A 23,164-nucleotide genomic window follows, 5' to 3' on the forward strand; every position below is an offset into this window, starting at 1 on the left:
TGTTATTGGATCGACAGCGGCGGAGAGAAGAAGAAGAATGAGAGTGAGAGTGTACCCCCCCCCCCCACCCCCTCCTCCCTGCAAGTCTTAGCAGCCAGCTGTCTCAGAGCCTCCAAAACCATTAGGCCTTTTTTTCTCCCCTTTACCCCATTAAAGAAGTCAGACTGTGGAACACGACATAATATATAATCTCACCACTAACAAGGAAATCCAGCTCTTAAATTGCTGCTCACTTTTCCCTTTCAAAGCCTCCCCTAAACATACACACAACCACTGTCAATCAGTGGACCTTTACTTCCCCTCACAAACACACAAATGGCGCCTGAGCACGTTTGTGAGCAACACCAACGCAAACACACACACAAAAAAGGCGCTAAACGCCATGATTATTCCTGTCAGAGATTAGCGCGGCGGTTCTAATTGAAGATTATACTGGAGGATTATTAGTGTGGCTACTGAGCTGGAGACGATTATTTGCAGCTGCTGTGGTAGAGGCTGAGCAGCGAGCGACAACCGCGGTGATGGCTGCTTGTGCCACCCGAGCAAGTGCAGGCAGGCGCTGGGTGCTGGGGTGGGGTGGGTGCAATGTTATTCACTCATTCCATTAGTTTAATAAATATAGCTCTCTTGTGACATCTCTGTCAAGCAAGCAGAGCACCAAACTTTGCCAGAGGGGGTAGCTGAGGCGGTATGTGTGTGTTTGGGGGGGGGGGAGAAAAAGATAGAATCAGACAACTAGCACTGGAGAAATTACACACAAGGCTGTTACAGATGACTTCCAAGAAATAAAAAGGACAAAGAAAATAAAAAATGAGAGCAATCGAGCGCTAGAGAGCGCATTACAGACACACAGAGAGAGTGGTAATTTGCAAGAGATTCCGAGCAAGACGCTGAATGAGATATACACAGATATAAAGATAGAAGAAAAATAGAGAAACAGCAACATAAAGCGGGGAGTGAAGAGATGTCAAGTTGGGTATTTGATGTGGTTGGTTTTTTCATGGACTTTTCATCCTTAGCACCTATGTGTGATGTAATATGACAGTGCGAAGCAGCCCTCTCACCCTCCCTTTCTCTCCCTCCTGCTCCATCCCCTGAGATCTCTGGACCAGCATCGCACACCTCTCTCCACTTTGGTGGGAGATCATATCTGACTGCAGCCGGCCCCTGGCACTCCTACAATGGCCTGTAAAATACATCTCCATCAACCACTTATGGCTTTTGAAGGAGCCTGACTCCTGACCACCAGAGATAGTTGGATTGCACCTGAGAAGAGAGAGAGAGGGGAGGGGGGGCTGTATGAATGAGTAGAGGGAAAAAAGGATCAGGGGTTCTGGCCTGCCCTACAGTGAAACTGTGCTCTATTTCCCCGGCAGCACTTTGAGCTTGACTAGATCATCAGGGCACTTGATTTCTCTGCTCCTCTTATCCATTTCCATTACAAAAACCAATGTCCAGGCAGAGAGGTCTGATGTTGGGTTAAAACAGAGAAGCACGGACGGCCTGACAGACTGTAAAACCTGTCCTTTGGAAGAGTAAAGGGCTGGAAGGTGTTTTAGTTGAGCTGAATGAAGCTACAACAGAATTTAAATCTCTTCACACATGCCTAAAGAAAAGACCAAAACCAACAATCAACCTTATCATCTGAGGCCTGATATATCTTATTCCTCTGTGCCATGGACCTCCTTTGTTGTACAGAAACAAAAACACACCAATAAGCAGGCTGTTCTCAGGCACTGTTTGTTTATTTTCCTATGAAAAGTAATGCATCAACATTTACACATGTCCCATGTAATCATGAGCCAATAGTTTTGTGCATAACCCATGTATTTTGGAGGGCTGGGATCATGTCACCAATGCTCTGATGGGAGAAAAGAAGGGGACCCAAAGGACTGGTGTTCATAACTGTGTAAACTTTAAGAGAAGTTTGAGTAGGTGCGCTGTCACCGTGTTTCTTTTCCTACCTCCATAACTTAACATTGATTATGCAACTTGACGTTAAGTACATAAAGTCTTTTGCAGGGTGCTTATTCATAGGATATCATATAAACTGTTGTATAAAGAAACGTTGCAGTACACCACAGTCACACCGCTGACATGTTGATTCATTACCATAAACATAGGCACTGCAGTTTATTTTGTTTCGACAAACTCTACAGTGCCTGACTGTAATGGGAAATTATTTGTCATTTTTTAATACTAAACCTGTAACTTTTATAAGGACTCCACCGCATGTGAATGAAAACAACCAATCAGAGCCAAGGAGTCTTTAAGACCTGTCAATCATGTCAATCACTACTCGTGAACTGCGGTCCAAGTGTCAAACTAAGCAGCGCTGATAAATGAATCAAGGTTCTGATACTGCATTGCCTGTTTCTCTTGAAAAATAGCAGCGTGCACAACTTTAAACTCTTGAACAATGTATCAGGTGCACGGTTGTGGAAAGGATCAAAACAAACTGAACACCGGCGCTCACGGATAAATTTGCTCATTTAATGTGGGCAAAACAAACAGAAACAAACATGTTTCAGCTACAAAGGCAACATCAGCGTGATACAAAACAAGCAGCAATGGCAATTTATGCGATCAGGTGAGGTTCAAGCAACAATCAGGACAGACAATGCATAATTGCATGATAGGATCCGTTCGGGAATGAATGAACCGCCTAGCAATGACCTCTCCCAATCAGAAACAACAACAACTTGTGTCACAAGCTGATAGGTAAAAAAACAGATGCCCAGGACTGGAACCAGACAGCAAGAGACTATAAATAAGTAATTATAGTGTCCAGATTAATGAATAAATTAGTATGCATAAAACGATTACCTCAAAACCCAATGCAAAGAACTTTCATAGTATCCAACCCCTGTTGGGGAAAAGTAGTGATAAAAAGAGTCTTTGCTTAAAAGTATCAAATTACAAGGAAAAATCCCTGAGACAGGATACGTCTATAATGGGGAGACATAGCATATATAAGATAAAACAAGAGCTATATGACTCTATTATCCCTAATAGTTTGAGAGCAAAGAAAAATGTCAGAGAAAATGTCCAGAATAAACACATCCACAAAATACGTATAAGGAACCGAAATGTAAAAAGAATAAATATCATGTAGAATTTAATTCAGCAATATACGACACCATTGAATAGTTTCAAAGATATATAGAAAAAAATAATAGAAAAAAAGATAGAAAAAAGGGCAAAATACATCCGCAAAAATATTGTAAGGATAGGTAGCATATGAGAGGAAAATAATTAAAAACTGTATGAACGACGATTCAAGTCGTTTGAATCATTTCAAGGGAGCTCAGGAAAATATATCCTGTACTGTCATGACGAGTAAATGACGAAAATAAATACATCTACATAATCTAAATACAGGATGGTGGATAATGGTTGAGACGTTGATAGAAGAGATTATAAGGAGCAACCCAACAGCATTTTCTTCGTTCAACCCTTAGGGCTCTCATTTTGTAATGTATAAATCCCTTTGTGATATAAATCTGTCCCTATCTCCACCTCTTTTAAAGGGATGTAAAATTTCTACACCTTGAAATTTCAAGGAACATACATCATGGGCAGATGAATGAAAGTGTCTGGCCACCGGGGGATTTTTCATCTTTATTCCTTATGATATTTTTATCTCAGAATTCTATTTTTCAGCTCCTGTTAGGTTTTACCAATGTGCTGACCCACAAGGGCATTTCAAGAGGTACAGTAAACCACATGTTTGGTTCTGCAAGAGATCCTGTTCTTGATGCTGAACCTTTTACCAATATGAAGATGTAAAAAACCTGCCTCAAATGTATTCAGAAACATATTTTAGTGTACTGTTTAGCTGTAAAATGTGAAAGTTTGTGACCCAGCTGCCATGTTGAAAATGAGCCAAAACTAGGTGCCGCCCACTAGCCAGAGCAAACATTCTCATTTTACAGCTAAACAGTACACTAAAATATGTTTCTGAAAACATTTAAGAAGAGAAATAGGCAATGCAGTGACAGAATCTTGATTCATACTTGAAGCTGCCTAGTTTGACAATTTGACCAGTTTATGAGCCATGATTGACAAGACTGACAACTGCCTTAAAGACGCCTTGGCTCTGATTGGATGTTTTCTTTCAGCTGTGGGAAATTCTGGCAAATGCTATTAGAAGTAGCACAAGCAGGAGGAGGAACACTGTTTCAATTTATGTACTAGTGTGTGGGCACATTGACAGTTTCAGCAAATAGGACACAAAGTTATTTTTATGAAATTACCTACTACAGCTTTAAACTTTATATCTGGGACCAGGGCCAGTTGCACAAAACACCTTAAGTTTTCCTGAAGGTCTTAGTTAAGGTTTCCTCAACATAAAATTGGTTTCACAAAACACCCTTAGTCTTCTCCTGAGGGTTTCCTTAAAATATTCACTTAAGTATTAATGGTTTTATTCTTGTCTTCGTCTTGTACTTAAGGAATCCCTAGAGCATTGCACAAAATTCTTTAGCAACCAAAGCAAGGTTAAAAAAAAAACTTAAGGTACCTCTGACTTTATCTTAACTGCAGCATGACCACGTTTATGATGATAAATGAAAAAAACTAACACACCCCAAGAAGACTACTCTGGTCTTAGGAGAACCCGACAGATACGCTTTTGATTTTACACTATAGATATGACTGAATTATTTTTTGTTGTGATTTCTTCCTATAATAGTTTTCTGGTGTTTGGGGATCAAATTTACTTTGTAGTGTGTGCCGTCTATGGTTGTATTCCTCCAGAAGTATATCTTTTCCTCCTCTGACCAATTCGGTTTTATTGTCCTCTTTTCTTTTGCCATTTTTTCCACTGTCTAACTATCAGCCAACTTTATGAGACGATAATAGGCATCACAAGCGTGAGTCCAAGTTAACAAACAATCTCCGTGGAAACTTGTACTCCTGTAAAATTTATTTCAATGTAGTTAAATGAGTTAATGGTTTTCCTTAACTAAGCAAACCTTGGAAGGGATTCAATGCAACTCAGCTAAGGAGAAATTAAGCCCTTAATGTCAACTTCAGTTTTGTGCAAGCGGCTCCAGATTTTCAAGATTTATATCTTCAGTATGAACAAATGGGCTGGGGGCTGAAAGCCAAAGGGTTTGTTTTTTTAATGTAATTCATTAACGATAACAAATGTAGAATATTATCAGCCCAAACCTTTAATATACACATTAACATTTTTGATACATTTGTTTATCACAGAATTGTGACAAAGATATGCACCAAATGGGACATTTTACAGTTGGAAATAAACTTTTGAGGGCTCTCTGGCAACACTTTCCTGCCTTTTCCAATCACCTGATTTAGACACTCAACCTGTACACCTGCTATTCATTCTCTCATCAAGCCACACCTGTCCCTTATCAACTCCACTCAGTATACCCACACACAAACACTTGTCCTCTGTCACATCACCTTTGCTGTTGTAGGTATAGCATTCAAGCTTTGTTCCTGCCTCCTTATGATTTCTGCCTGTCTACTTTTTGGGTTATTTTGGCTCTGCTGACTACTGACTTGTTGTCAACCTCTGCTTTTCCTTTTCAGTACCTGCTGTGTTTTTAGTCGAGCTTTTAGATACCTAATTATTCAGCCTCTGTCAAATCTAAAGACTCTTCATGCTTATCATCATATTGCTATGATGCTTATTTGTGAAAAGCTCCTCACCACCACAAGTATCTATTCATTCACGCTAAGCCCGTGTTTGTTTTAACGGATGGGATGTCAAATGATAAGGCCCCGATGCGCTGGAGTATTTAACTGAATGAGACAGACTGCCTGTATGTCTCTGAGTGGGTCAACTGATGGATGCCAGTCAGAGTGAATGGGTGAGACAGATTGTATCTGTGCTTTGGTGAAGATGAAGGGGACGGCCTGCAAACAACAGTGCAGAGCACTGTCCCTATCTGTATGTGAATAAGGACTCCGTGGACAAGCTGCAAAGGGGTTGAAGACCTTTAGCAGGGCTCTGTCTCACCACTAAGGTGGCACGCCTCCTCCTATCCCACCACCACCAGACACGCACACGCATTTTCCACCTAATCTCCAAGTACACTGTTCTCCTCCCTCCTCCCCGCAGTTTCTCTATGCAGTCTCTGAGTAATGGGGACAGATGGCTGGCAGCTTCTTGCTGTTTCTTTGGGCTAGTCCACCCCCCCTTTCTCCACCGCCCCTGGTCTCCTGCAACTGATGGCTTGGTTGCACAGACTCCCACGGAATAGCAATGCGGCCCCTATCTCTTTCTCTGCAAGCTGAGGGGTTATTGGGGGAGAGAGGGAGGAGAGGCGGTGTAGATGGTGGGGGCGACTGGAGAGGGAGGATTACTGCTGACAGAGGAGAAATGCTGTAGGCTTGCAAGTGAGGACAACCGCACAGAGTTTGTGATGTAAAGCCGTGTGTGTGTGTGTGTGTGTGTTTGCTGCAGGTGTGCGCTCATGCATGCTCTACCATTGTCCTCTGTATTTTTGGGTGCCTGTGATCACTATGGGCTTGAGGTACCATGTAGGTTCACAAGCACTAACTGTGCAGGGAAGGACATTGCATGCACAAGGGAGAGAGGAGGAGGACCAGACCTCTGAGCCAGCCCAAAGCTGTCTGTAAGTACAGCAGTACAGTATAGGTTGTGCATTTGCCTAACAATATAATTACAGCGTGTTGAGCAGTTGTTCATGCTGACCCATTTATTAATGCTGTCTTGCTGCTACATTTGATCTGTGCTGCTGCTGCTGCTGTAGTCGAGCTACATCTCAGCCAATACTGCTGTGTGATGAAAATGCTTTAAACATGACTTCTGTGACACTGATGCAACGCCAGCCTCACAAAGAGTTCATTATTTGACTTTCAAATCACTGAAAAGTCGAAAACAATAATTCTTGTTCTTATATATCTCCCTTGTCTGTATTATTCAGAGGTTCAGTCTGAGATATTTTGGCACACACATGTGCCCATATCACACACAATGAACCAAAAAGGTTGTGGAGCTCATGCAAAATGCAATTTATAGCAATGTATTTCACCCCAACTGATAGCAGTAGCAGTAGCTGTAACTCAAAGTCAAAAGAGACAAAAATTCTTTGCTTAAATGCCGACAGTTACTGGAGTAAAATACATTTAGGAATATTGAGTCATAGTGCAGTGGTATATTCAGTACATAGCAATTTTCTTTATGAGCCAAACAGATGACACAGCACTGCCATTACAGTTCTAATAAAACCATACAATCTCTAGAGACCATGTAATGATTATTTGCCTGACTTTGGTCATTACTGGTGACAAAGATGGGAACAGAGAGGGAATAAATGCTGCGCAGATCAAATCAAAATGGATTTGACTCCATCTATCAAGTTGTGTAGTCTGACCGCTTTGAAGTAGTTCTGATTCCGCACAATAATGGGAGCTAAAAATAGCTGATTTAATGCCAGAAGTGGCTGTTAGCGTAGGTTGGCATCGTGATGCTGGTTGACAGGGTGGATGAAGACAGATGCTGATGATTACAGGTGGCGCGGTGGGGATAATTACGTATAATGTGTGGTTGTTTGGGACAAAACATTGGGACACAGGGAAAATACGGAGAGTATGAATTTAAGTCGGGGACAGACTAAACAGCTGGGTTTAAGAGTGATGACACAGGTATGTGGGATAAAGACGTGGACATGAGCTGAATGCTGATAAGCCTTTAGGAGGGAAAAAAATAAAAAGACGATACCAAAGGCAGAACAGGGTTAGGGATGAACGTGATGGCGGGGAGATAAAGGTGAAGCTGTGAACAAGAGATCTGCGGATCTGAAGACAGGCAAACAAGAAGGGGTGGCTTACATTTCTGGTCTTTCCAGGTGACGGTGGGCTCGGGCCGACCCACTGCCAGACAGTAGAGGTTTACATTCTCTCCTTCATTCACCGACACGTTTTTTGAGATGTTGACGATTCTGGCCGGAACTGAAAAACAAGATCACGTTATTAAAATATGACCTTAAAATCCCTTTTTTTGTTTCATGAATTATTGATTACAGCCTATTAAGGTGTTTAAAGTATGATGCAAATCCTTGCACCTAAGACAGAGAGGCAATCAGCTGATTAATGATCTGTGCCTGAGTGCTTACTGAAATGTGCAACCATACGCTTGACCGTCTACTTAAAATGCACTGAATTCTAAATTGCTGCAAATGGGCATTACAATTTCCTTCTCCTGACATTTAATCCAATTTGATCTTTAAAGAAAAGAAGAATACTTGTAAAAGTGGTAGTCAGAATTTTTACTTTTTAGGTGAATGACCACTCCTGAATACCGCTGTGCCCCAACCTCACAAAGTGTTGGAGTGCTGTGCATGTAGTTAGTTTGATAACAAGATGGCCCTTGAATTTAAATGGCCCATTATCATTGCTTTTAATGAGCTTGGCCCTGAGATTGCTTTTTTTTGTAAGACATATACCGAGGATCCTATTTTTCTCTATCTTGGTGGAGTTGAACACTTGCAGTGATAAAGCACAGATTGGAGTGGAGTGAAGCTGCTCCTGCTTGATGCACTGACTTGAGGGTGTAATTATTTTGTGTGATATCAAGCTAGGGCTGAAATTGCAGGCGACTTGGAATTAGGTATATATGGTCATCTGTGCCAAGCTTTGCACCCTGCAGACAAGAGTGTTTGTTTGGCTGCAGCACGATGTGAAAACTCTGTTAGTAAGCAGCTGACATTGTCTCCGCCACCTGTGAGCTGTGAGCCAGGCCTCGCGCTTTCGGTCCCAGCTGAATGTACCTAATATATCCTGTTAAAAGTTTTCGGTTTCATTCTGCCGGTGATGTATAACTGCAATCTGCACAACACACTGTCCAAAATATGCATAAAAATTGACACATGTAAGAGGGGAGAGAGGTCTGAGATCCATCCTCTGGGCAGTTCTGTGCCAATACATCATGTCACTCAGGATCAGCCAGACTCTCACTCACTTAGCTGCTGACTTGATGACTGAGCTCCAGTCGTGGTCCTACGCTGTCAGTTATTTAGTCAGGCAGTTGGACAGCCGCCCCTGTGTACCTCATCTCCTCCGAACACACACCCTCATCCATCTGATCTGCCTAACTTTCTGTTTATAAAGACAAGTAACCCGAATTGGCCACATGGAAATAACAAATGGGCCGAGACTTGGCCTTCTTATTGAAACTGACTTTCCGTTATCTGTCACTGCGCTGCTCTACTGTGGCCACACACACACACATATAGGCTCATAAGCAGTGGTGTAACATAACGATATAATAATACTTTCCCTGCCGAAGTATAATCTTTAAGTTGCCAGCCACCGCCAGAATTTCTGATCATATTCACTAATCTTTCAAGACCCTCAAGAACAGTATATACATGAAACTAAAGAAGAGAGACTTATTCCAGTCCATTTTTCTCAACACTTTAATTTGCACATTTTCATTTAAAAAACATTTCGGACAAAAAGCTGAGAAAAATGTCACCTTCATTTTCAAGTACAAATTCAATTCCACATTTACTTTTTTCCCCTCATTTCTTTATGTCAATTTGAATTGTTAAATAAAAAATTAAATAAATAATGAAAATAATATTCTGTTTGACGTATAGCGGAAAATGTCGTCACGTTCAGTGTTCTGTCGCCTCCCTCTCCTCTGTGGTCTTGTCCATGTGTTGTCGCTGTCACCGTCACAGATATCTCGTTTCGTCCCACTAGACTCGTTTGCTTCTTCGTCCAAATTAGAATCAGAATGTTGAACAAAACAGGAATTGTCGGAGTCTGAGTCCATCAGTATTTTAACTTTAACTTTCCCTTTTTACTCCACTATATTTCCTGAATAACATGTATGCTTGTACTCTAATACATTTCTATGTGTTGGAGTAACAGTATTTTACTCCACTTTTACACCAGTAACTATGTGTTGCTATGTCCTCAGCATTTTGCTTACTTCATCACTACAAAATAAAATTGTAAGGTTTGGCAAATCAGTGGTCCTAGCTTGCAACTTAGATCATAGCTCAATCACATGAGAGCAAGTGCAAACAAGTGCTCTCAAAGTCTCAAGTAAGTTTGGATTCCCAGTCAAGCCCAGGCTGCATGTCAGAATAGATTCTACATGCTAGTGACTGCATTCCACCCGACGATGAGACTGACTTCATGATGGAAGCAGGAAAAGGTGTCCCACAGAAGAGAGGGCGAGTAATGATTCAAGAAGATAAAGATTTGTGACAAGTAACTGTGCGGTGACAGCTCTACTGCAGTGTGTCAGCCCTGGATAGTCAAAGGTTTTCCTTAAATCCTTCAAGCTGTGACGAGGACCTCGTTTTTCTTCAAGTGTTCTCCATTTTTAAGGTGATGTACGTGTTAGGAAGACCTAAACATCAGATAATTTAAGACTTTTACTCAAGTAATATTCTAAAAGGTGACTTTAACATCTGCCAAAGTCATTTTTCTGTGAAGATACCTCTACTTTTACTCAAGTTTGACATTCAGGTACTTCATCCACCACTGCCAATAAACTTGCAAGTCATAATCAAGTAATTGCACTTTGATATAACCATAAATACCAACCTTAAATAGTTAAACATCATAAAAACATTAAATACAACATTTTCTATCATGACTTTAAGCATAAATTTAGACCTGAATGAACAGAGAAGGAACACTGAAACGTAACCATAGAGAATCTTAATTGCTTCCCCTGATGTCAAACCTCAATCACACCCAATAGACAGCACTACGCTTGGATGAATGACGAAATGCATAATTAAGCCGTTTAGTTTTTATCCAAGGCTGCTTACAGTAACATCGGTGCACACATATCTCTTTTTGTGCAGCCGCACCTGCAATCAAATCTCTGGATATATCAGGGAAATGAGCCAGCACTTTTAATGGAAACAGTAAACACTCATTACAGATTCTGCTCTGTCAACTCGGCTGCTCACCTTGAACAATGAGGTAGACGTGAGCGATGCGGGGCTTGTTATTGGCCTGGAAGGTGCAAGTGTAGGGCCCCTCATCGGTTACTTGCACCTTGTCGATGTGGATGGAGAAGTCACTGTTGTTGCTGTTGGCCAGCGTCACACGCTTGTCCAGTGACCACTTATCTGTCCCCGTGAACAGGATGTTAGAGCGGTTCAACCAGGCCTTGTGGGTCACCTCCTCGTCGATCCGACATCTGTGAGAGGACAGGAAGTGATTAACAGGTGGGAGGCCTGTTTGACGTTATGCTTAGGGTTGATATTAAATACTGCTGAGAGTGTTTTTATTAATACATTTATCTTTAGCGCAGATATACGCAGGGGTGACATATCAAAGACAAAAAACAACATTTAGTGTTTTAGCACAGTGTTGAGCACCAGAAGAGCTTCAATGTACCTTAAAAATAGATTACACAAGTCTTTTGAAGTTCACTGGGACACCATTCTCCCAAAATATCCTCTCTTTTGGTGCTTTTATGAGAGACGTTTCACTACCATTTTTTCCTTCCCAGTACCAACTCTGATACTTGAGCTCGCGTATCAGTCAATACTGGGTACCGATCCGATACCACTGTGTTAAAAATAAAAGAATAAATAAATAACAGCTGTATACTGCCAACCCTGTATCAGTGTGAAATGATCATTGTTGTATGGCATGGCTCAGGTTGAAACCCTAAACTGGTGGGACTTTCCAGTATAAAATATTGCTGACATTCTGCTCATGGCTATTGTTACACTATTTACCAGAAATCAGTTCTTCTCTGCTGCTTTGAAAAAAGCAGTTGCCAGTGGCTGCAACATGTAACAGTTTTAGAGCCATGAAGAAGAATTGATTTCTGGAAAACTGGTTCATTCAGGTGTGAAACTAATTTAAAGTTTTTAAATTACATGGTAATGGATCGGTGCATAAACTTGCATACTTGCCGACACCCGATCCAGCATTTTAGGCAGCATCGGAGGCATTTCCAATACTAATACCAATATCAGAACAACTTTTTTTGATGGTTGGGAATGCTGTCCAACATGTCAGTCCAAAATTTCTCATAGATGTTCAATTAGGTAAAAAATACAATGACTGCAAAGGTCATAGCATATGATTCACATCATTATCTCCTAACTGAATCATTAATGGACCCCTTGTACCTTGTGCTGTATGTAAGCACCTGCATTCGTAATGTTTCCCCACTCATCTAATCATATTTTTCCTTTATTTGTTATCTGTCTGTAACCTCTGGGAAACACAGCACTCATGATTATCCATCACTTCTGTTTCACAGGTGCAGAAAAATGGGTCAATTGAAGGTACAATTGAACAAACTGAGTTTTTGACTGGCCTATCGCCTAAAACTGGCTGATAAATCAACATTAAAGTTAATGGTAGTGAATGAAAAATAAAATAAAGCGGACATACGGGAAGAAATGAGAGAGAAAATTATGATGGTGTTGGTGATAAAAACACAGTAAATCACCAGTGTTGTGCCAAAAGGATGAGGCACACTTCAAAACAGGAACCTCTGTCCACAGGTATGACTTCAGTTCTTGGCTTGGCCACTAGATGTCCTTACCCTGCTTCAACTTGCTGCAAGGACATGCCTCTGTAGTCTTCATGTTTAATTGACATGACCTGGATAAATATCACAGTTGAGGTAGATCTTAGATCACCTGCCAAGTCAGCGGCAGTGACACCAAAACGTATATCAGCCACAGTGCAGAGTAAGCTTGGAGGACTTTAACAAATAGGCTACAGAGCTGTGGGCTCATGCTCAGGTGGACACATGACCTGTGAGCAAAACCACTCAGCAGCAGGTTTGGAACTAAAGGAAAGCAAGAACAAACAAACAAACAAACCAATTATTTTGATTAAGATTCTGTTTGTGGCTGGTGGGTTTCACTAAAGCGAGGATACAGGAAGAAATCCCACCACAAAAATTCATTATCTGTGTACAAACATTCTATTAATCTATTTTTAAAATTAATCACTTCTGCACTGATGATGTTGCTACAGGACTGCGAGCCCAGAGGAAATGAGCACCATAATAGCATCAAATGTGCCTTGTCTTAATGGCCCGCATCAAAGGCAACACAACAGCATTGTCTCGAGCATAACACGAGTATTTGTGCCACTTGGGCAAAAGTGATTTTACATGAAAATGGAGTTTATTTATAAAGCTGTTTAGTCCTCTGTTAGTCAGCTATTGGCCATCCAGCGCAGGCCAAATTTACACACACATCTGATTACAAAATATGACATCACACGTCTGCTGATGAAGCTGTAAAGGCACTTTTTTGTAGTGTGAAATCAAACTGTCAGAATAATATGTGGAGCACCTTCACGTACAGTTTTAAAGCAGGGGTTCCTAAAGGGGATCTCCAAACACAAGCCTGAGGGGCTGTGACATGGTTAAGAAGGGGAAAGCAGGAAAATGTATTTCTGTGCTCCACATTTGTTTTTTAATCTTTGTGTTTTTACTTGTGAGTTACTGAATAATATTACGTCTTTAAAAGTACGTCATATAAAACGCACTTGAATGGAATACTCAGCCTTTGGTTGAACTGTAACCTCTCGACAAAGTTGTGGCATAGTTTTTGTTTTAACCACTACCACTCACATGAAAATGATTTTAATGTTCTGTGTGCTGGTATCAGTGCCTAAAATGGGCCAGTACTCACCCGTACTGTATACCAGTGACAGGATTACCCTCTTCAACTAATGATGCGCTTGTGCTTGAGAACCAACAAAATGTTTCCCTGTCCGCCCTGCTGATGAGAAGCAGTCTAGTTTTGGCACCAATACCGAGCCTCCCTCGTCCAATACTTCTCCCTCCTGTCAGCTGCCAACTACTGTGGCGACAGTGACAATTTGCACCATGTGCTCGGTGCAACTGACTGCTGGATCTGCACCTTTCAGAAAAGGTATGATGTGAAGAAAGTTGGTCACCTGCAATTTACAGACCTGTGTGTTCACTACAGTGTTCACTAGGAAGTGCATATCCTTCAACTACAGGTCTTATGTGGAATCCATCTGCTGTTATTCAATTTTGAATTTCAAAAAGTGTGACAGCAGAGCATATTTTTTTAAATTGTTGCATTGGCTGAGGCCCTAAAGACACACAGGCCTCACTTGTGTTATTCTCATGCTCTCCCTTTTCTCTGTCATTGTGATGTCATGCTATGTATATACCATTACAGCAAGGGAGACATTTTATTGATTTACCAGAAGATGATGGAATAATTTAAGTTTTCAGTACCACTCAATTTATGTTCGTTTGACAAACTGTACTTGAAGGTAACAATTGCTAAACAGACATATACCTTGCTCATACTCTATGGACTTGCCCTTGGTATTACTTCTCACTATCCAATTTAACCTGTAGGCCAACAGATATATTTTCAGCTGGATTTATTACTGCAAATATGTTATATTATGTTTGTGTACAATTTCAATAGCTGCATAAAAAAAATTGCATTAGTGTGAAAATATGTTGTATGCAATGTATGTGATGAAATGCATACAAAAATACATTTGAAGTGGGATATGTTTGCAAGATACGCATATTAATATAAATATATACAAGTCACCTGTGATGATCATGACATGTAACTGCTGAATTTGGTCACAGGTGCCCTTTTTGGTCCAATTCAGGCACTGACTGGTATGACTTATGACATGGGAGCTGGCAACACTGTTTGTAGCTAGAAACGAGAAAGAGATGCTGAGGAATAAAAGGTGACATTGAAGGCACAGATTTTACCACCCAGGTGCGTTTGGTTCAGACTTTTTGGTGTGAAAAGACCAGATAAATTCTACAGATTTGACTTCTCCACAGCATCAGTGTACCAGTTTCAGGCTTCACGTCTTGATGACTTTATAGATCAGCATCCTGATTCTTTGAGAGAGTTGTTGATGTTAAATCCTGATAGAACTTTATTAGGCTTTGGAACAACATGTTTAATTTTACTGGAAGGCCCACTCTTCTTTCAAGACACAAGCAGGACTAAAAGAAGAATTTGTTCAGAGATCTGAAGAGGTGTAGGCTTTAAGGTGATGAAAGTAATGTTGACTTGGACTTTTTTTTTTTGCACTGCTGAATGTACTGCCAAGACAGGTCACATCCACGCGAAGGGAAAAAAGCAAGTTGGCTGTTTTTCTGCTTGGTTGGGAGCCGAGGAAAGCCGTGATTTCTACTTTATCACTCACAGTTTAGGCAGGTGGGGCTGGCAGCATAGGAGGTCCACCCACCAAGCTGACCTGTGCATCATCATTGTTAGAGTGATTGCAGGCAGACGGGATGACTCCAGCGACATCTGACGGGTAATATCTTTCAATCAGCTATAGGGTAGACAAAGCTGGAAAATATGGCTCAATGCGGGATGCCTAATTGAAGTTAGGTGACAGAGAATTGGCAATTAAATCAGCATGACAGGTGGGGGAGAAACACAGGTGGGAGGGAACACAAACATGTTTTTCATGTAATTAGTAGGTGCAGGTGTAGGATCAAGAGTTACCTCAAAGTGACGCTTTCTCCTTCCAACACTGTAATGTTGTCCGGCAGGTGTCCGAATTCTCCTCCGTGCACGCTGGACGCTGCCAAGAAAAATGAGAGAACAGACCAGTGAGCATCCAATAATGGCACCAGACGCTCCGCTGGTGTTCATCAATCTCAGGTCAGGTGCTCGAAAATCGACTACCTCACCAAATCAGGCCGGGCGGGGACGCGCTCTGCATCCGGCTTACTTATTTCTGAAGGGAAAGTAATAAATATACTAAACAAAAGAGTCACAACGTCTGCACTGACCCCCGTACTTGAATAATGATTTGGTTTTACCCTGCATTCTGGTGGGATGCGCGTTCATTGAACAGCACTGATAATGAGCCAGGGGAAGAGGATTCACGCGGAGCTGCCGGAGCGTGAAATGAAGGGACAGCAACGGTAACAGAAGGGATGCTCATCCTGCCTACCAATACACACACACACACACACACACACACACTCGGAGAACAGAGGCACATGCTTACAAAAGCACAAACACACAAGAACAGACACATACTGAGAACCATTAGTTGAAGAGGAAATACGAACTTGGCATGTGTGAGATGTGTTTCAGACACTCAGGTGAAAAAAACACTTTAGAACAGTTTGAAGTCCTTTTTGTGAACTTGCTTGGACTGCAAACAAAGATAACCAAAGACCTTATATGCTGGCAGTGATATTGCCTACTGAGGCAGGCCGCTCCCCGGTAAGGCACCTGGCTCTGTCCATCTAAACTCCGCCAAATAGCAGCATGACACCAGCTACCTCAGCTATGTGTCTTCCCCCCATCTCTGACAATCTCTTTCTCCCTCTGCCTACAAAATGACCTCAATATCTCCAGTAGGCTTTTGCTGTGGTCTAGCCTTGAGGTTTAATAAATGGTGACTTTATGAAACGAAGCCGATGCAGTGAGGAGCTTAGAAGCACCTCAAGGTTTTTTAAATAGCTGCACAAAGTCAAAGACATGTTTAGCATGCCGATTGAGAATCCGCTCAGAGATGAGGCCCAAGATGACGGCACTGCAGCACTAAACAGACAGGAAATATGGGTTTTAAATTAAAGGAGGGTCTTGAGGAATCACGGTTTGATTACAAAGAATAATGAGAGAGGCTTCAGAATCATGATGCACATCGTGGATTGCTCATCAAAAGGTTTTCAAACTGCATAGCAAAAAGTCCTGAGTAGTGCCAACTACACTAAATAATAATTCATCATCTCTTAAATAAAGACTAATTATGCCTGCTCTCTTTTCTGCGTGTTTGTGAATGTGGTGTGCTTTGGCATATCTGTGTAAATATGCCATAGTAAATATAGGCTACATTCATGCTTGTGTATTCATATATTCATGTGTGCATGATTATGTGTGTGCACCAGTGCATGTGTTGCTCATGGTTGCATGTAAGCAGTTACAGTATCTGGCCGTCTGTTGCTCATTTGTGTGAATGTGTATGTTTGTTTGCTGACATACCGGTGGAGAACAAGAAAGGAGGACAAACTAATGACGCCTCAAAAGAAAACTGGCCCTGAAAATCTCCCGCTAAAAGCTGTAATCGCATTAATGGGTGCTGCTGCTGCCGCTGCTGCTGTGCTATCTAGGCCGGCCAAGGATCCCAGAACCGGCTCCATCTCTCTCTCTCTCTCTCTCTGAAAGCCTTGAAGGAGGGGCGCAGAACATTAGCCATTGTGTCCAGTGTTCAGCAACTGTCACAAGCTTTCATTTATCTGTGGTTTTTACTACAGAGTAATGTTGCATTGCATTGCTGTGCTCATGCTTCCTGTCTTAGACTCAGACAGTCCTCAGCTCAAGCCCTCAGCTGTTCCCTTTCAAGTGCTCTGTACTCTACACACTAGACTTTATTTAGGTTAATTCAATTCAGTTCCAAGGCTTGGGGCTCAGAGACGGGTGTGACATGCTGTCACAAATACACACTACCCCACATACGCAATTACAGACATACACGAAGGGAAAAGACGCTCTCGATCACATAATGTAACCAGTGGGACACCCACACGACGCACACATTTTGATTGAATGAATGATGAATGCGTACACCGAATGCTCCAAACAACATTGCGAAGGTTACAAACCAGCGGGGAGCAATTCCCATTTCCCTACTCAATTCCCATTTTCACAGCTCGATTGGCACCTCGCATTCTAAAACCTGTATCACCCTGCCTCCACTCCCAGACGCTGCACAACATGATAACCAGGTCAACACACTTCCTCTCACACTCTGCATCACAGGACCATTCACACACACACACACACACGCTAGTTTTAAGCACACATACACAAACACACTCTTCGATGAGCCAAACAAGCAGTGCTGACCGTTTGAGTTTATTGTGACAACAATCCCAGCAAAGATTTACTTCACATTCCACCTGGAAAATACAAATGTGACATCATCTAGATACAGCAAGTTGAAATACACACAGGGATACACTATGTCAAGCATCCCCTGTTCCCGATTCGCACACACACACACACCCACTACTGTGTAACCCTTTCTGACCTCTGTCCCTCACTCTGAATGCTCAGTGTACAGTGAAGTGTTGCTTTGACCTTGGTGCAGGTTAAAGTGCTCACTAAAAGTGAAAATGATGCGTAAGTCGACAGCCTGTCTAGAACAAACCGGACCAGCATGTATTTCAGAGGTGGGAGACCACTTCTATCCTGAGATAAAAACTGGTGTTCATCCTCCTTTTTTTTCACTTTTCTTGCAAAGCGTTGTGTGAGAAGCAATCATATATATATATTGTGTGTGTGACAGCTGGACTTTTTTGTTTTGACATCGATATAATAATGAAAATCTAAAGTAGACCACAGTGCATACAACCAAAGCCCTCAGGAATGTAGACTGGCTTTATGCCTGGAACTGGCTGCGGATTACAGTTAATGTTGATGACAATAAACAGAAACAGTCATGAAAACATACAAAAAGAAACTGGAAAGAAAATCCCTTATGGTTTTATAATTAGTGTGGCTCCACTCTCACATTTCAAAACTCTTGATACTACTGTGTTGAACTCCTTTGGCCAATCAAATAGCGAGCATCACTGATGCAGAAAGAAGACAAGACGGAGGAGCTGGTAACGTTAGTGTCTGAATACCTGTAGTTAGGACGCTTGCAACTTATAAGGACAATGAGAAGAAAAACTGGGCCTGGTATAACATTTCCACCAAATTTCAGGGCAGACCCAGAACACAGTGGAGGGAGTGCCTTGGGTCTCCCAGGGCTTGGCCTGCTGCCCTCGCAACCTGGCCCCAGATAAGTGGATGAAAATGGATGGATGGATGGATGGATGGATGGTAAACTGTCCAAATATTTGGTCATTTCAGTGATTTCCGTTGTCTTGCTTCTGCATTTATCAGTGTTCTGCCAGTTCTCACCTAAGCACCTGCCTGTCATCACAGCCGTGGACCTTATCAGCAGCAGCTGCTTTTAAAAACACTTAACTTTTTGGGGGAACGCTCTTGCACGCAGATGGCTGTCAGGGCGGTTACTGTGTGGCAGTGTGATAGCAGCTTATGTGTCAGCCTTGTAATAGTCTGGCAACCTGTCCGAGGTGTAATCTGCCTCTGATTACTGATGGATATGTCGTCAGTTTAGGATATTGGACAAATTCTGACCTGATGATAGTGCTAGTTGAAAATCAGGGGTTATCTAACTCAAAACCACAAATATCAACGTCATGCCAGTGTAAGATAAAAAGTTAAAGGTTGCCAAAGTCATTAAGCCAAAATGTCAAGACAATATATGGTATTTTAGTCTGGACCAAACTGGAGGACTGACTCTTTCTTCACTGGACCATTTCTCTTTTATGTTGATGAAAATGTGTTACTGTTTGACAATGGCCATTTTTATGGTAAAAAAATCAATAATGAACATCTGATGCATTACTTAATCTGATACAGTTGTTTCCAGTTTCCACGCTAGATAAGATTCTGAGAGCAGAAAATGTGTGTCAGGAATACTGTACATTGAAATTCTGTTGTTAAAATTGGCCAAAGCAATCAAATCAAATAAAACACTATAATGGTTATTGCTTTCGACAGATAAAGGAATATAAAGTGTGCATCTGCAGCATCTCATTAATGGGAGAGTGGGAGTGTTGGTCGTAAACATCATCTGGCTGAATGACAGCGTGTCTCAAACCCTTTGATGTAATCATCGTCATTTATCCCTTTCAGGCAATAAATTCAAATGTTGCCGGCCAAACACAACAGACATGATCAAACAGAACAATAATGAGTCCAGAGTGCAACCAGCAGTGTGCTTTTGCATGACCAAAACAGAAGCGTCAGACATCACTTTCAATTCCTGGGGTACTTTTGGCTTTATTGATCCCTATCTCAAATTCTGCTTTTTCTCCGCTCCCTCCTGGGGCTCAGCATGCAGGCTGATGAACTGCACCCACCAGGAGGATTCAGGAGTCTCGCCCATTGATACTCTAGAAAGAAGGGTGTGCTTGCCAACAGGGAAGCTTAAACCACCGACTACCCTGCAGACTCTAAATGCGGAAACACAAAAACAATGTGAATTCCAAAGGAAAGCTCTTTGTCTTTCTTGCTTTAGTGCAATACTTTACTAAGACAAAAATGGTTTTGTCTATGAGAGAGAAAAATCCAGAGCCTATATAAAAACACAACTGAGCTGAGAAATGATAAATAACCACATAGAACTATGCTGGTGGTGAACACTGCAGTGGCCCCTGGTGTTGGTGTGGACACGGGCATATTAAATTTCTCTGCTCACTGTTGTTTACAGCAGATACAGTCTGTAATGGCTACTGGTATCTCGTGTCCTTGCTATGACCTGCTGTTTTGGCACACAAAAGGAACCCCCATTTCCATACCATACATGCACACACACAGACACACACACACACACACACACTTTAATTCTGTCAAAATGACCCCCGTCGAGCCTTTGTCTGCACACAGTATTGAGCCTCGGGTCTAGATTTGTCTGACATTTTTAAGAGAATAAAATTTTATGGACATGCCTGAGGGATTACACACAGGAAAACACTGGGCGAGCAGACCATTAATTCACCTATACGGGAGGTCTTTGTCAATCAGTTCAGCTGTTTCAGTGTACACCCTGCAAAGGCAGAGATCTGTTTTTCTCATCTGTGGAAAACATTTTAGCCATTGCTGGCCAAAAGATAGACATTCATATAATTCCCCCCACTTGTGGTCCAGTGTTTGTGTCCCTGTGCTCTCCTGCATTGTGTGTTTTGCAGCGTTGCAAGGCTGCTTGCTCAGTACCCATGAGACATCTATTATGTGATTTGTATTCTCTTGACTTTTACATGCGCCTGTTTGTAATTGCACTTGCTACTGGCAGACACTTATGAGTAGAGCTCTATTGAGCTGTACAACTTTAGCCTGCGTAGTCCTTGCAAGGCTGTCTTTGTACTGTTCATCTATTTCGCGTTGCCCTTGACGATCAAATAAACACAGAAAGGAGGCAAAGCTACTTCTGAAAGCATGATTGGCGTCAAGACGGATAACAGCAGAGGCTATAATGAAACCCATAACAATAATCCGTTTTAACGGAGGCTGCCGTGGTTTTGAAATTGAAAGGAGAAGGAGAGAGGCATTGCATAAGGTTGGAACGGAGAGGTGAAAACAGATAGCCAGGGTAAGGTGAGGTCCTTAAAAGAAGAAAGTCATTGAGAACGAGGGAAAGCTGTTGTAGAATGTAGAATTACAGGATGTTGTGCAGCAGAGGCAACAGCAGGCATAGTTATACAGTGGTAGTGGCGGTAGTTTTAGGTGATAATAGCAGTATTGGCATTTATAGTTGCAGAAAGAGAAGGAGCGATGAAGTTGAGGGAAAAGTGCGAGGACACAGTCAGTAACGCTGGGGCAGAGAGCAAAGCAACGGAAAGACACACCCGCATAATTAACACCGGCATGCTGCAGCCAATTAAATATTTACAGAGGCACTTCCCTCCGACACCTTGATGATGAAGAGAGGCAGCCCAAGGATTATCAGATGCCGGGAGCCTAAGGCAGGAGACAAGGGGTTGGGGGTGGAGGATTAAACATTAACCGGCACAGATATCCCTTCTCTTCCTCGTCTGATCCCATTAACTCTGGACGGCCCAAATCCAACCTCATGTCCACCTCTCTGAAGCCCCATCTTCCTGCCCTCCTCCTCCTCCTCCTCCTTCCCCTTTTCTCCTTCACTCCACTACTCATTCCACTCCCTATCGATGAAATCCCAGACTCCCCTCCTGGCTCCTTCCACCCTCAGCACCACCTGTCAGGGACAGAGCAATGGGAGAGCAGGGAGAGAGTGATGGGCAAGGAGTGAGAAACCACCTGGATGCCACGCTCAAACAGCACAACAAGATGGATATGCAGGGCGCAATTTCTGGTGGAGCAAAATGGATGTCAGCAGGATTCCACTTGACAGGAAATCTAAGAAATGTCAGAAGTCACGGTGAATGAATTGTTTTGAATCTGGCTGGTAAAGTCATTTTTCCCCCCTCACAGACCAAAGATGTTTTTTTTTTTCCCCTGTCAGAGGAATGTGGTGGAATGACTAAAATGAGTGTCTATGTGATCTGTTGTTTGTGTCTGTTGGCTGTTGGTGAATGTCGGGCTGTCGGGGAACGTCTGTTGCACTAGTTTTGCGGTGTGTTCCGCCAGCCCATTCTGAACTTGTCCAATACCCCTGCTTCGCAATTTCAGTGCCAGACACCGATGCAAAAAAGGCACCTTTTGCAGATGGGTCCAGCAAACCCTGGACTTTCACCCAGGAGCCCACTGTTTCCTTCATGTGTGAACGCTGAGCCAAAGCATAATGTTTTTTTTCCAAACCCAACCATGTGCTTTTGTTGCACGAGAAAATAACTGGAAAAACAAAGTATATGAAACTAACAAGCACCAACTGTACATTTCCTTTCTAAAGTTTATTTGAAGATACACTGCATGTAACAGGCGTAAATTGACACGCTGTGCCACATCGACAACAGACCCAGGAAGAGTGTGTCATATTTGGATGTTAAAGTCCACTGACAAAGGGGCAACATTTGAAAAGATGGGATGAGAACATGTTGCCACAAGTCATCCCTCATAACCTTTTTTTTAGACGATTCAGCTTGTTGAATCGGCATCGCAGACAGCAGAGCCTGTCGTGGAGTAAAATCGCTCTGATTTGCAAATCAGCTCAGTGCACGAGAAGAGAAACAGAAGTGAGGAAAACAAATGGCTAAAGTCAAGAGGACGTGAGAATGAAACACACTTAGCTGGTCAGCAGAAACAGTTCTTAATTGCTTGTGTTATTGTTGCTAGCCCACAGTTAATATCCTTTGTTCTTTAAACACTGGGTTGTGTTGTTAATGTGTGAACTGGCTAACTTGTATCTTGAATCTGTTCTGTTGTTCTTCTGGTTTCCCTGTTTGAATGACAAATACACACCACCTCCACCTGCTGCTATGGAAAGTTATTTCCTCTTACATAGGTGCAGAATGCACATGCTAACTGTGGTGTGTTCATGTGCAACTTCTTGGCTGAGACACAGGCGACATGAAGCGACACAACAGTCAGCCTTATTGCCACTAGTTCTTTGATATTGGTTTGGTGTGTCTGGGCCTGAAGGCATCAGGAGGATCAGTTGGACATTTAGCTGCTCGTCATTCAAG

The 23,164-nt window shown here is 42.2% G+C and overlaps 1 protein-coding gene across 1 annotated transcript in view; it reads right to left on the minus strand.

Annotated features, from left to right (window-relative positions):
* iglon5 (IgLON family member 5) overlaps nucleotides 1-23,164 on the minus strand; it is a 122,652-nt gene that overhangs the window by 9,489 nt on the left and 89,999 nt on the right. The window contains exons 2-4 of the mRNA XM_033640765.2: nucleotides 15,477-15,555; nucleotides 10,935-11,167; nucleotides 7,831-7,950 (exon numbers count right to left, since the gene is read on the minus strand). Coding sequence (XP_033496656.1) covers nucleotides 7,831-7,950; nucleotides 10,935-11,167; nucleotides 15,477-15,555 — 432 coding nt within the window. The remainder of the gene's footprint in view (nucleotides 1-7,830; nucleotides 7,951-10,934; nucleotides 11,168-15,476; nucleotides 15,556-23,164) is intronic.

This window comes from Epinephelus lanceolatus, chromosome 10 (assembly GCF_041903045.1).
Source record: "Epinephelus lanceolatus isolate andai-2023 chromosome 10, ASM4190304v1, whole genome shotgun sequence".
Classification (NCBI taxonomy): Eukaryota; Metazoa; Chordata; class Actinopteri; order Perciformes; family Serranidae; genus Epinephelus; species Epinephelus lanceolatus.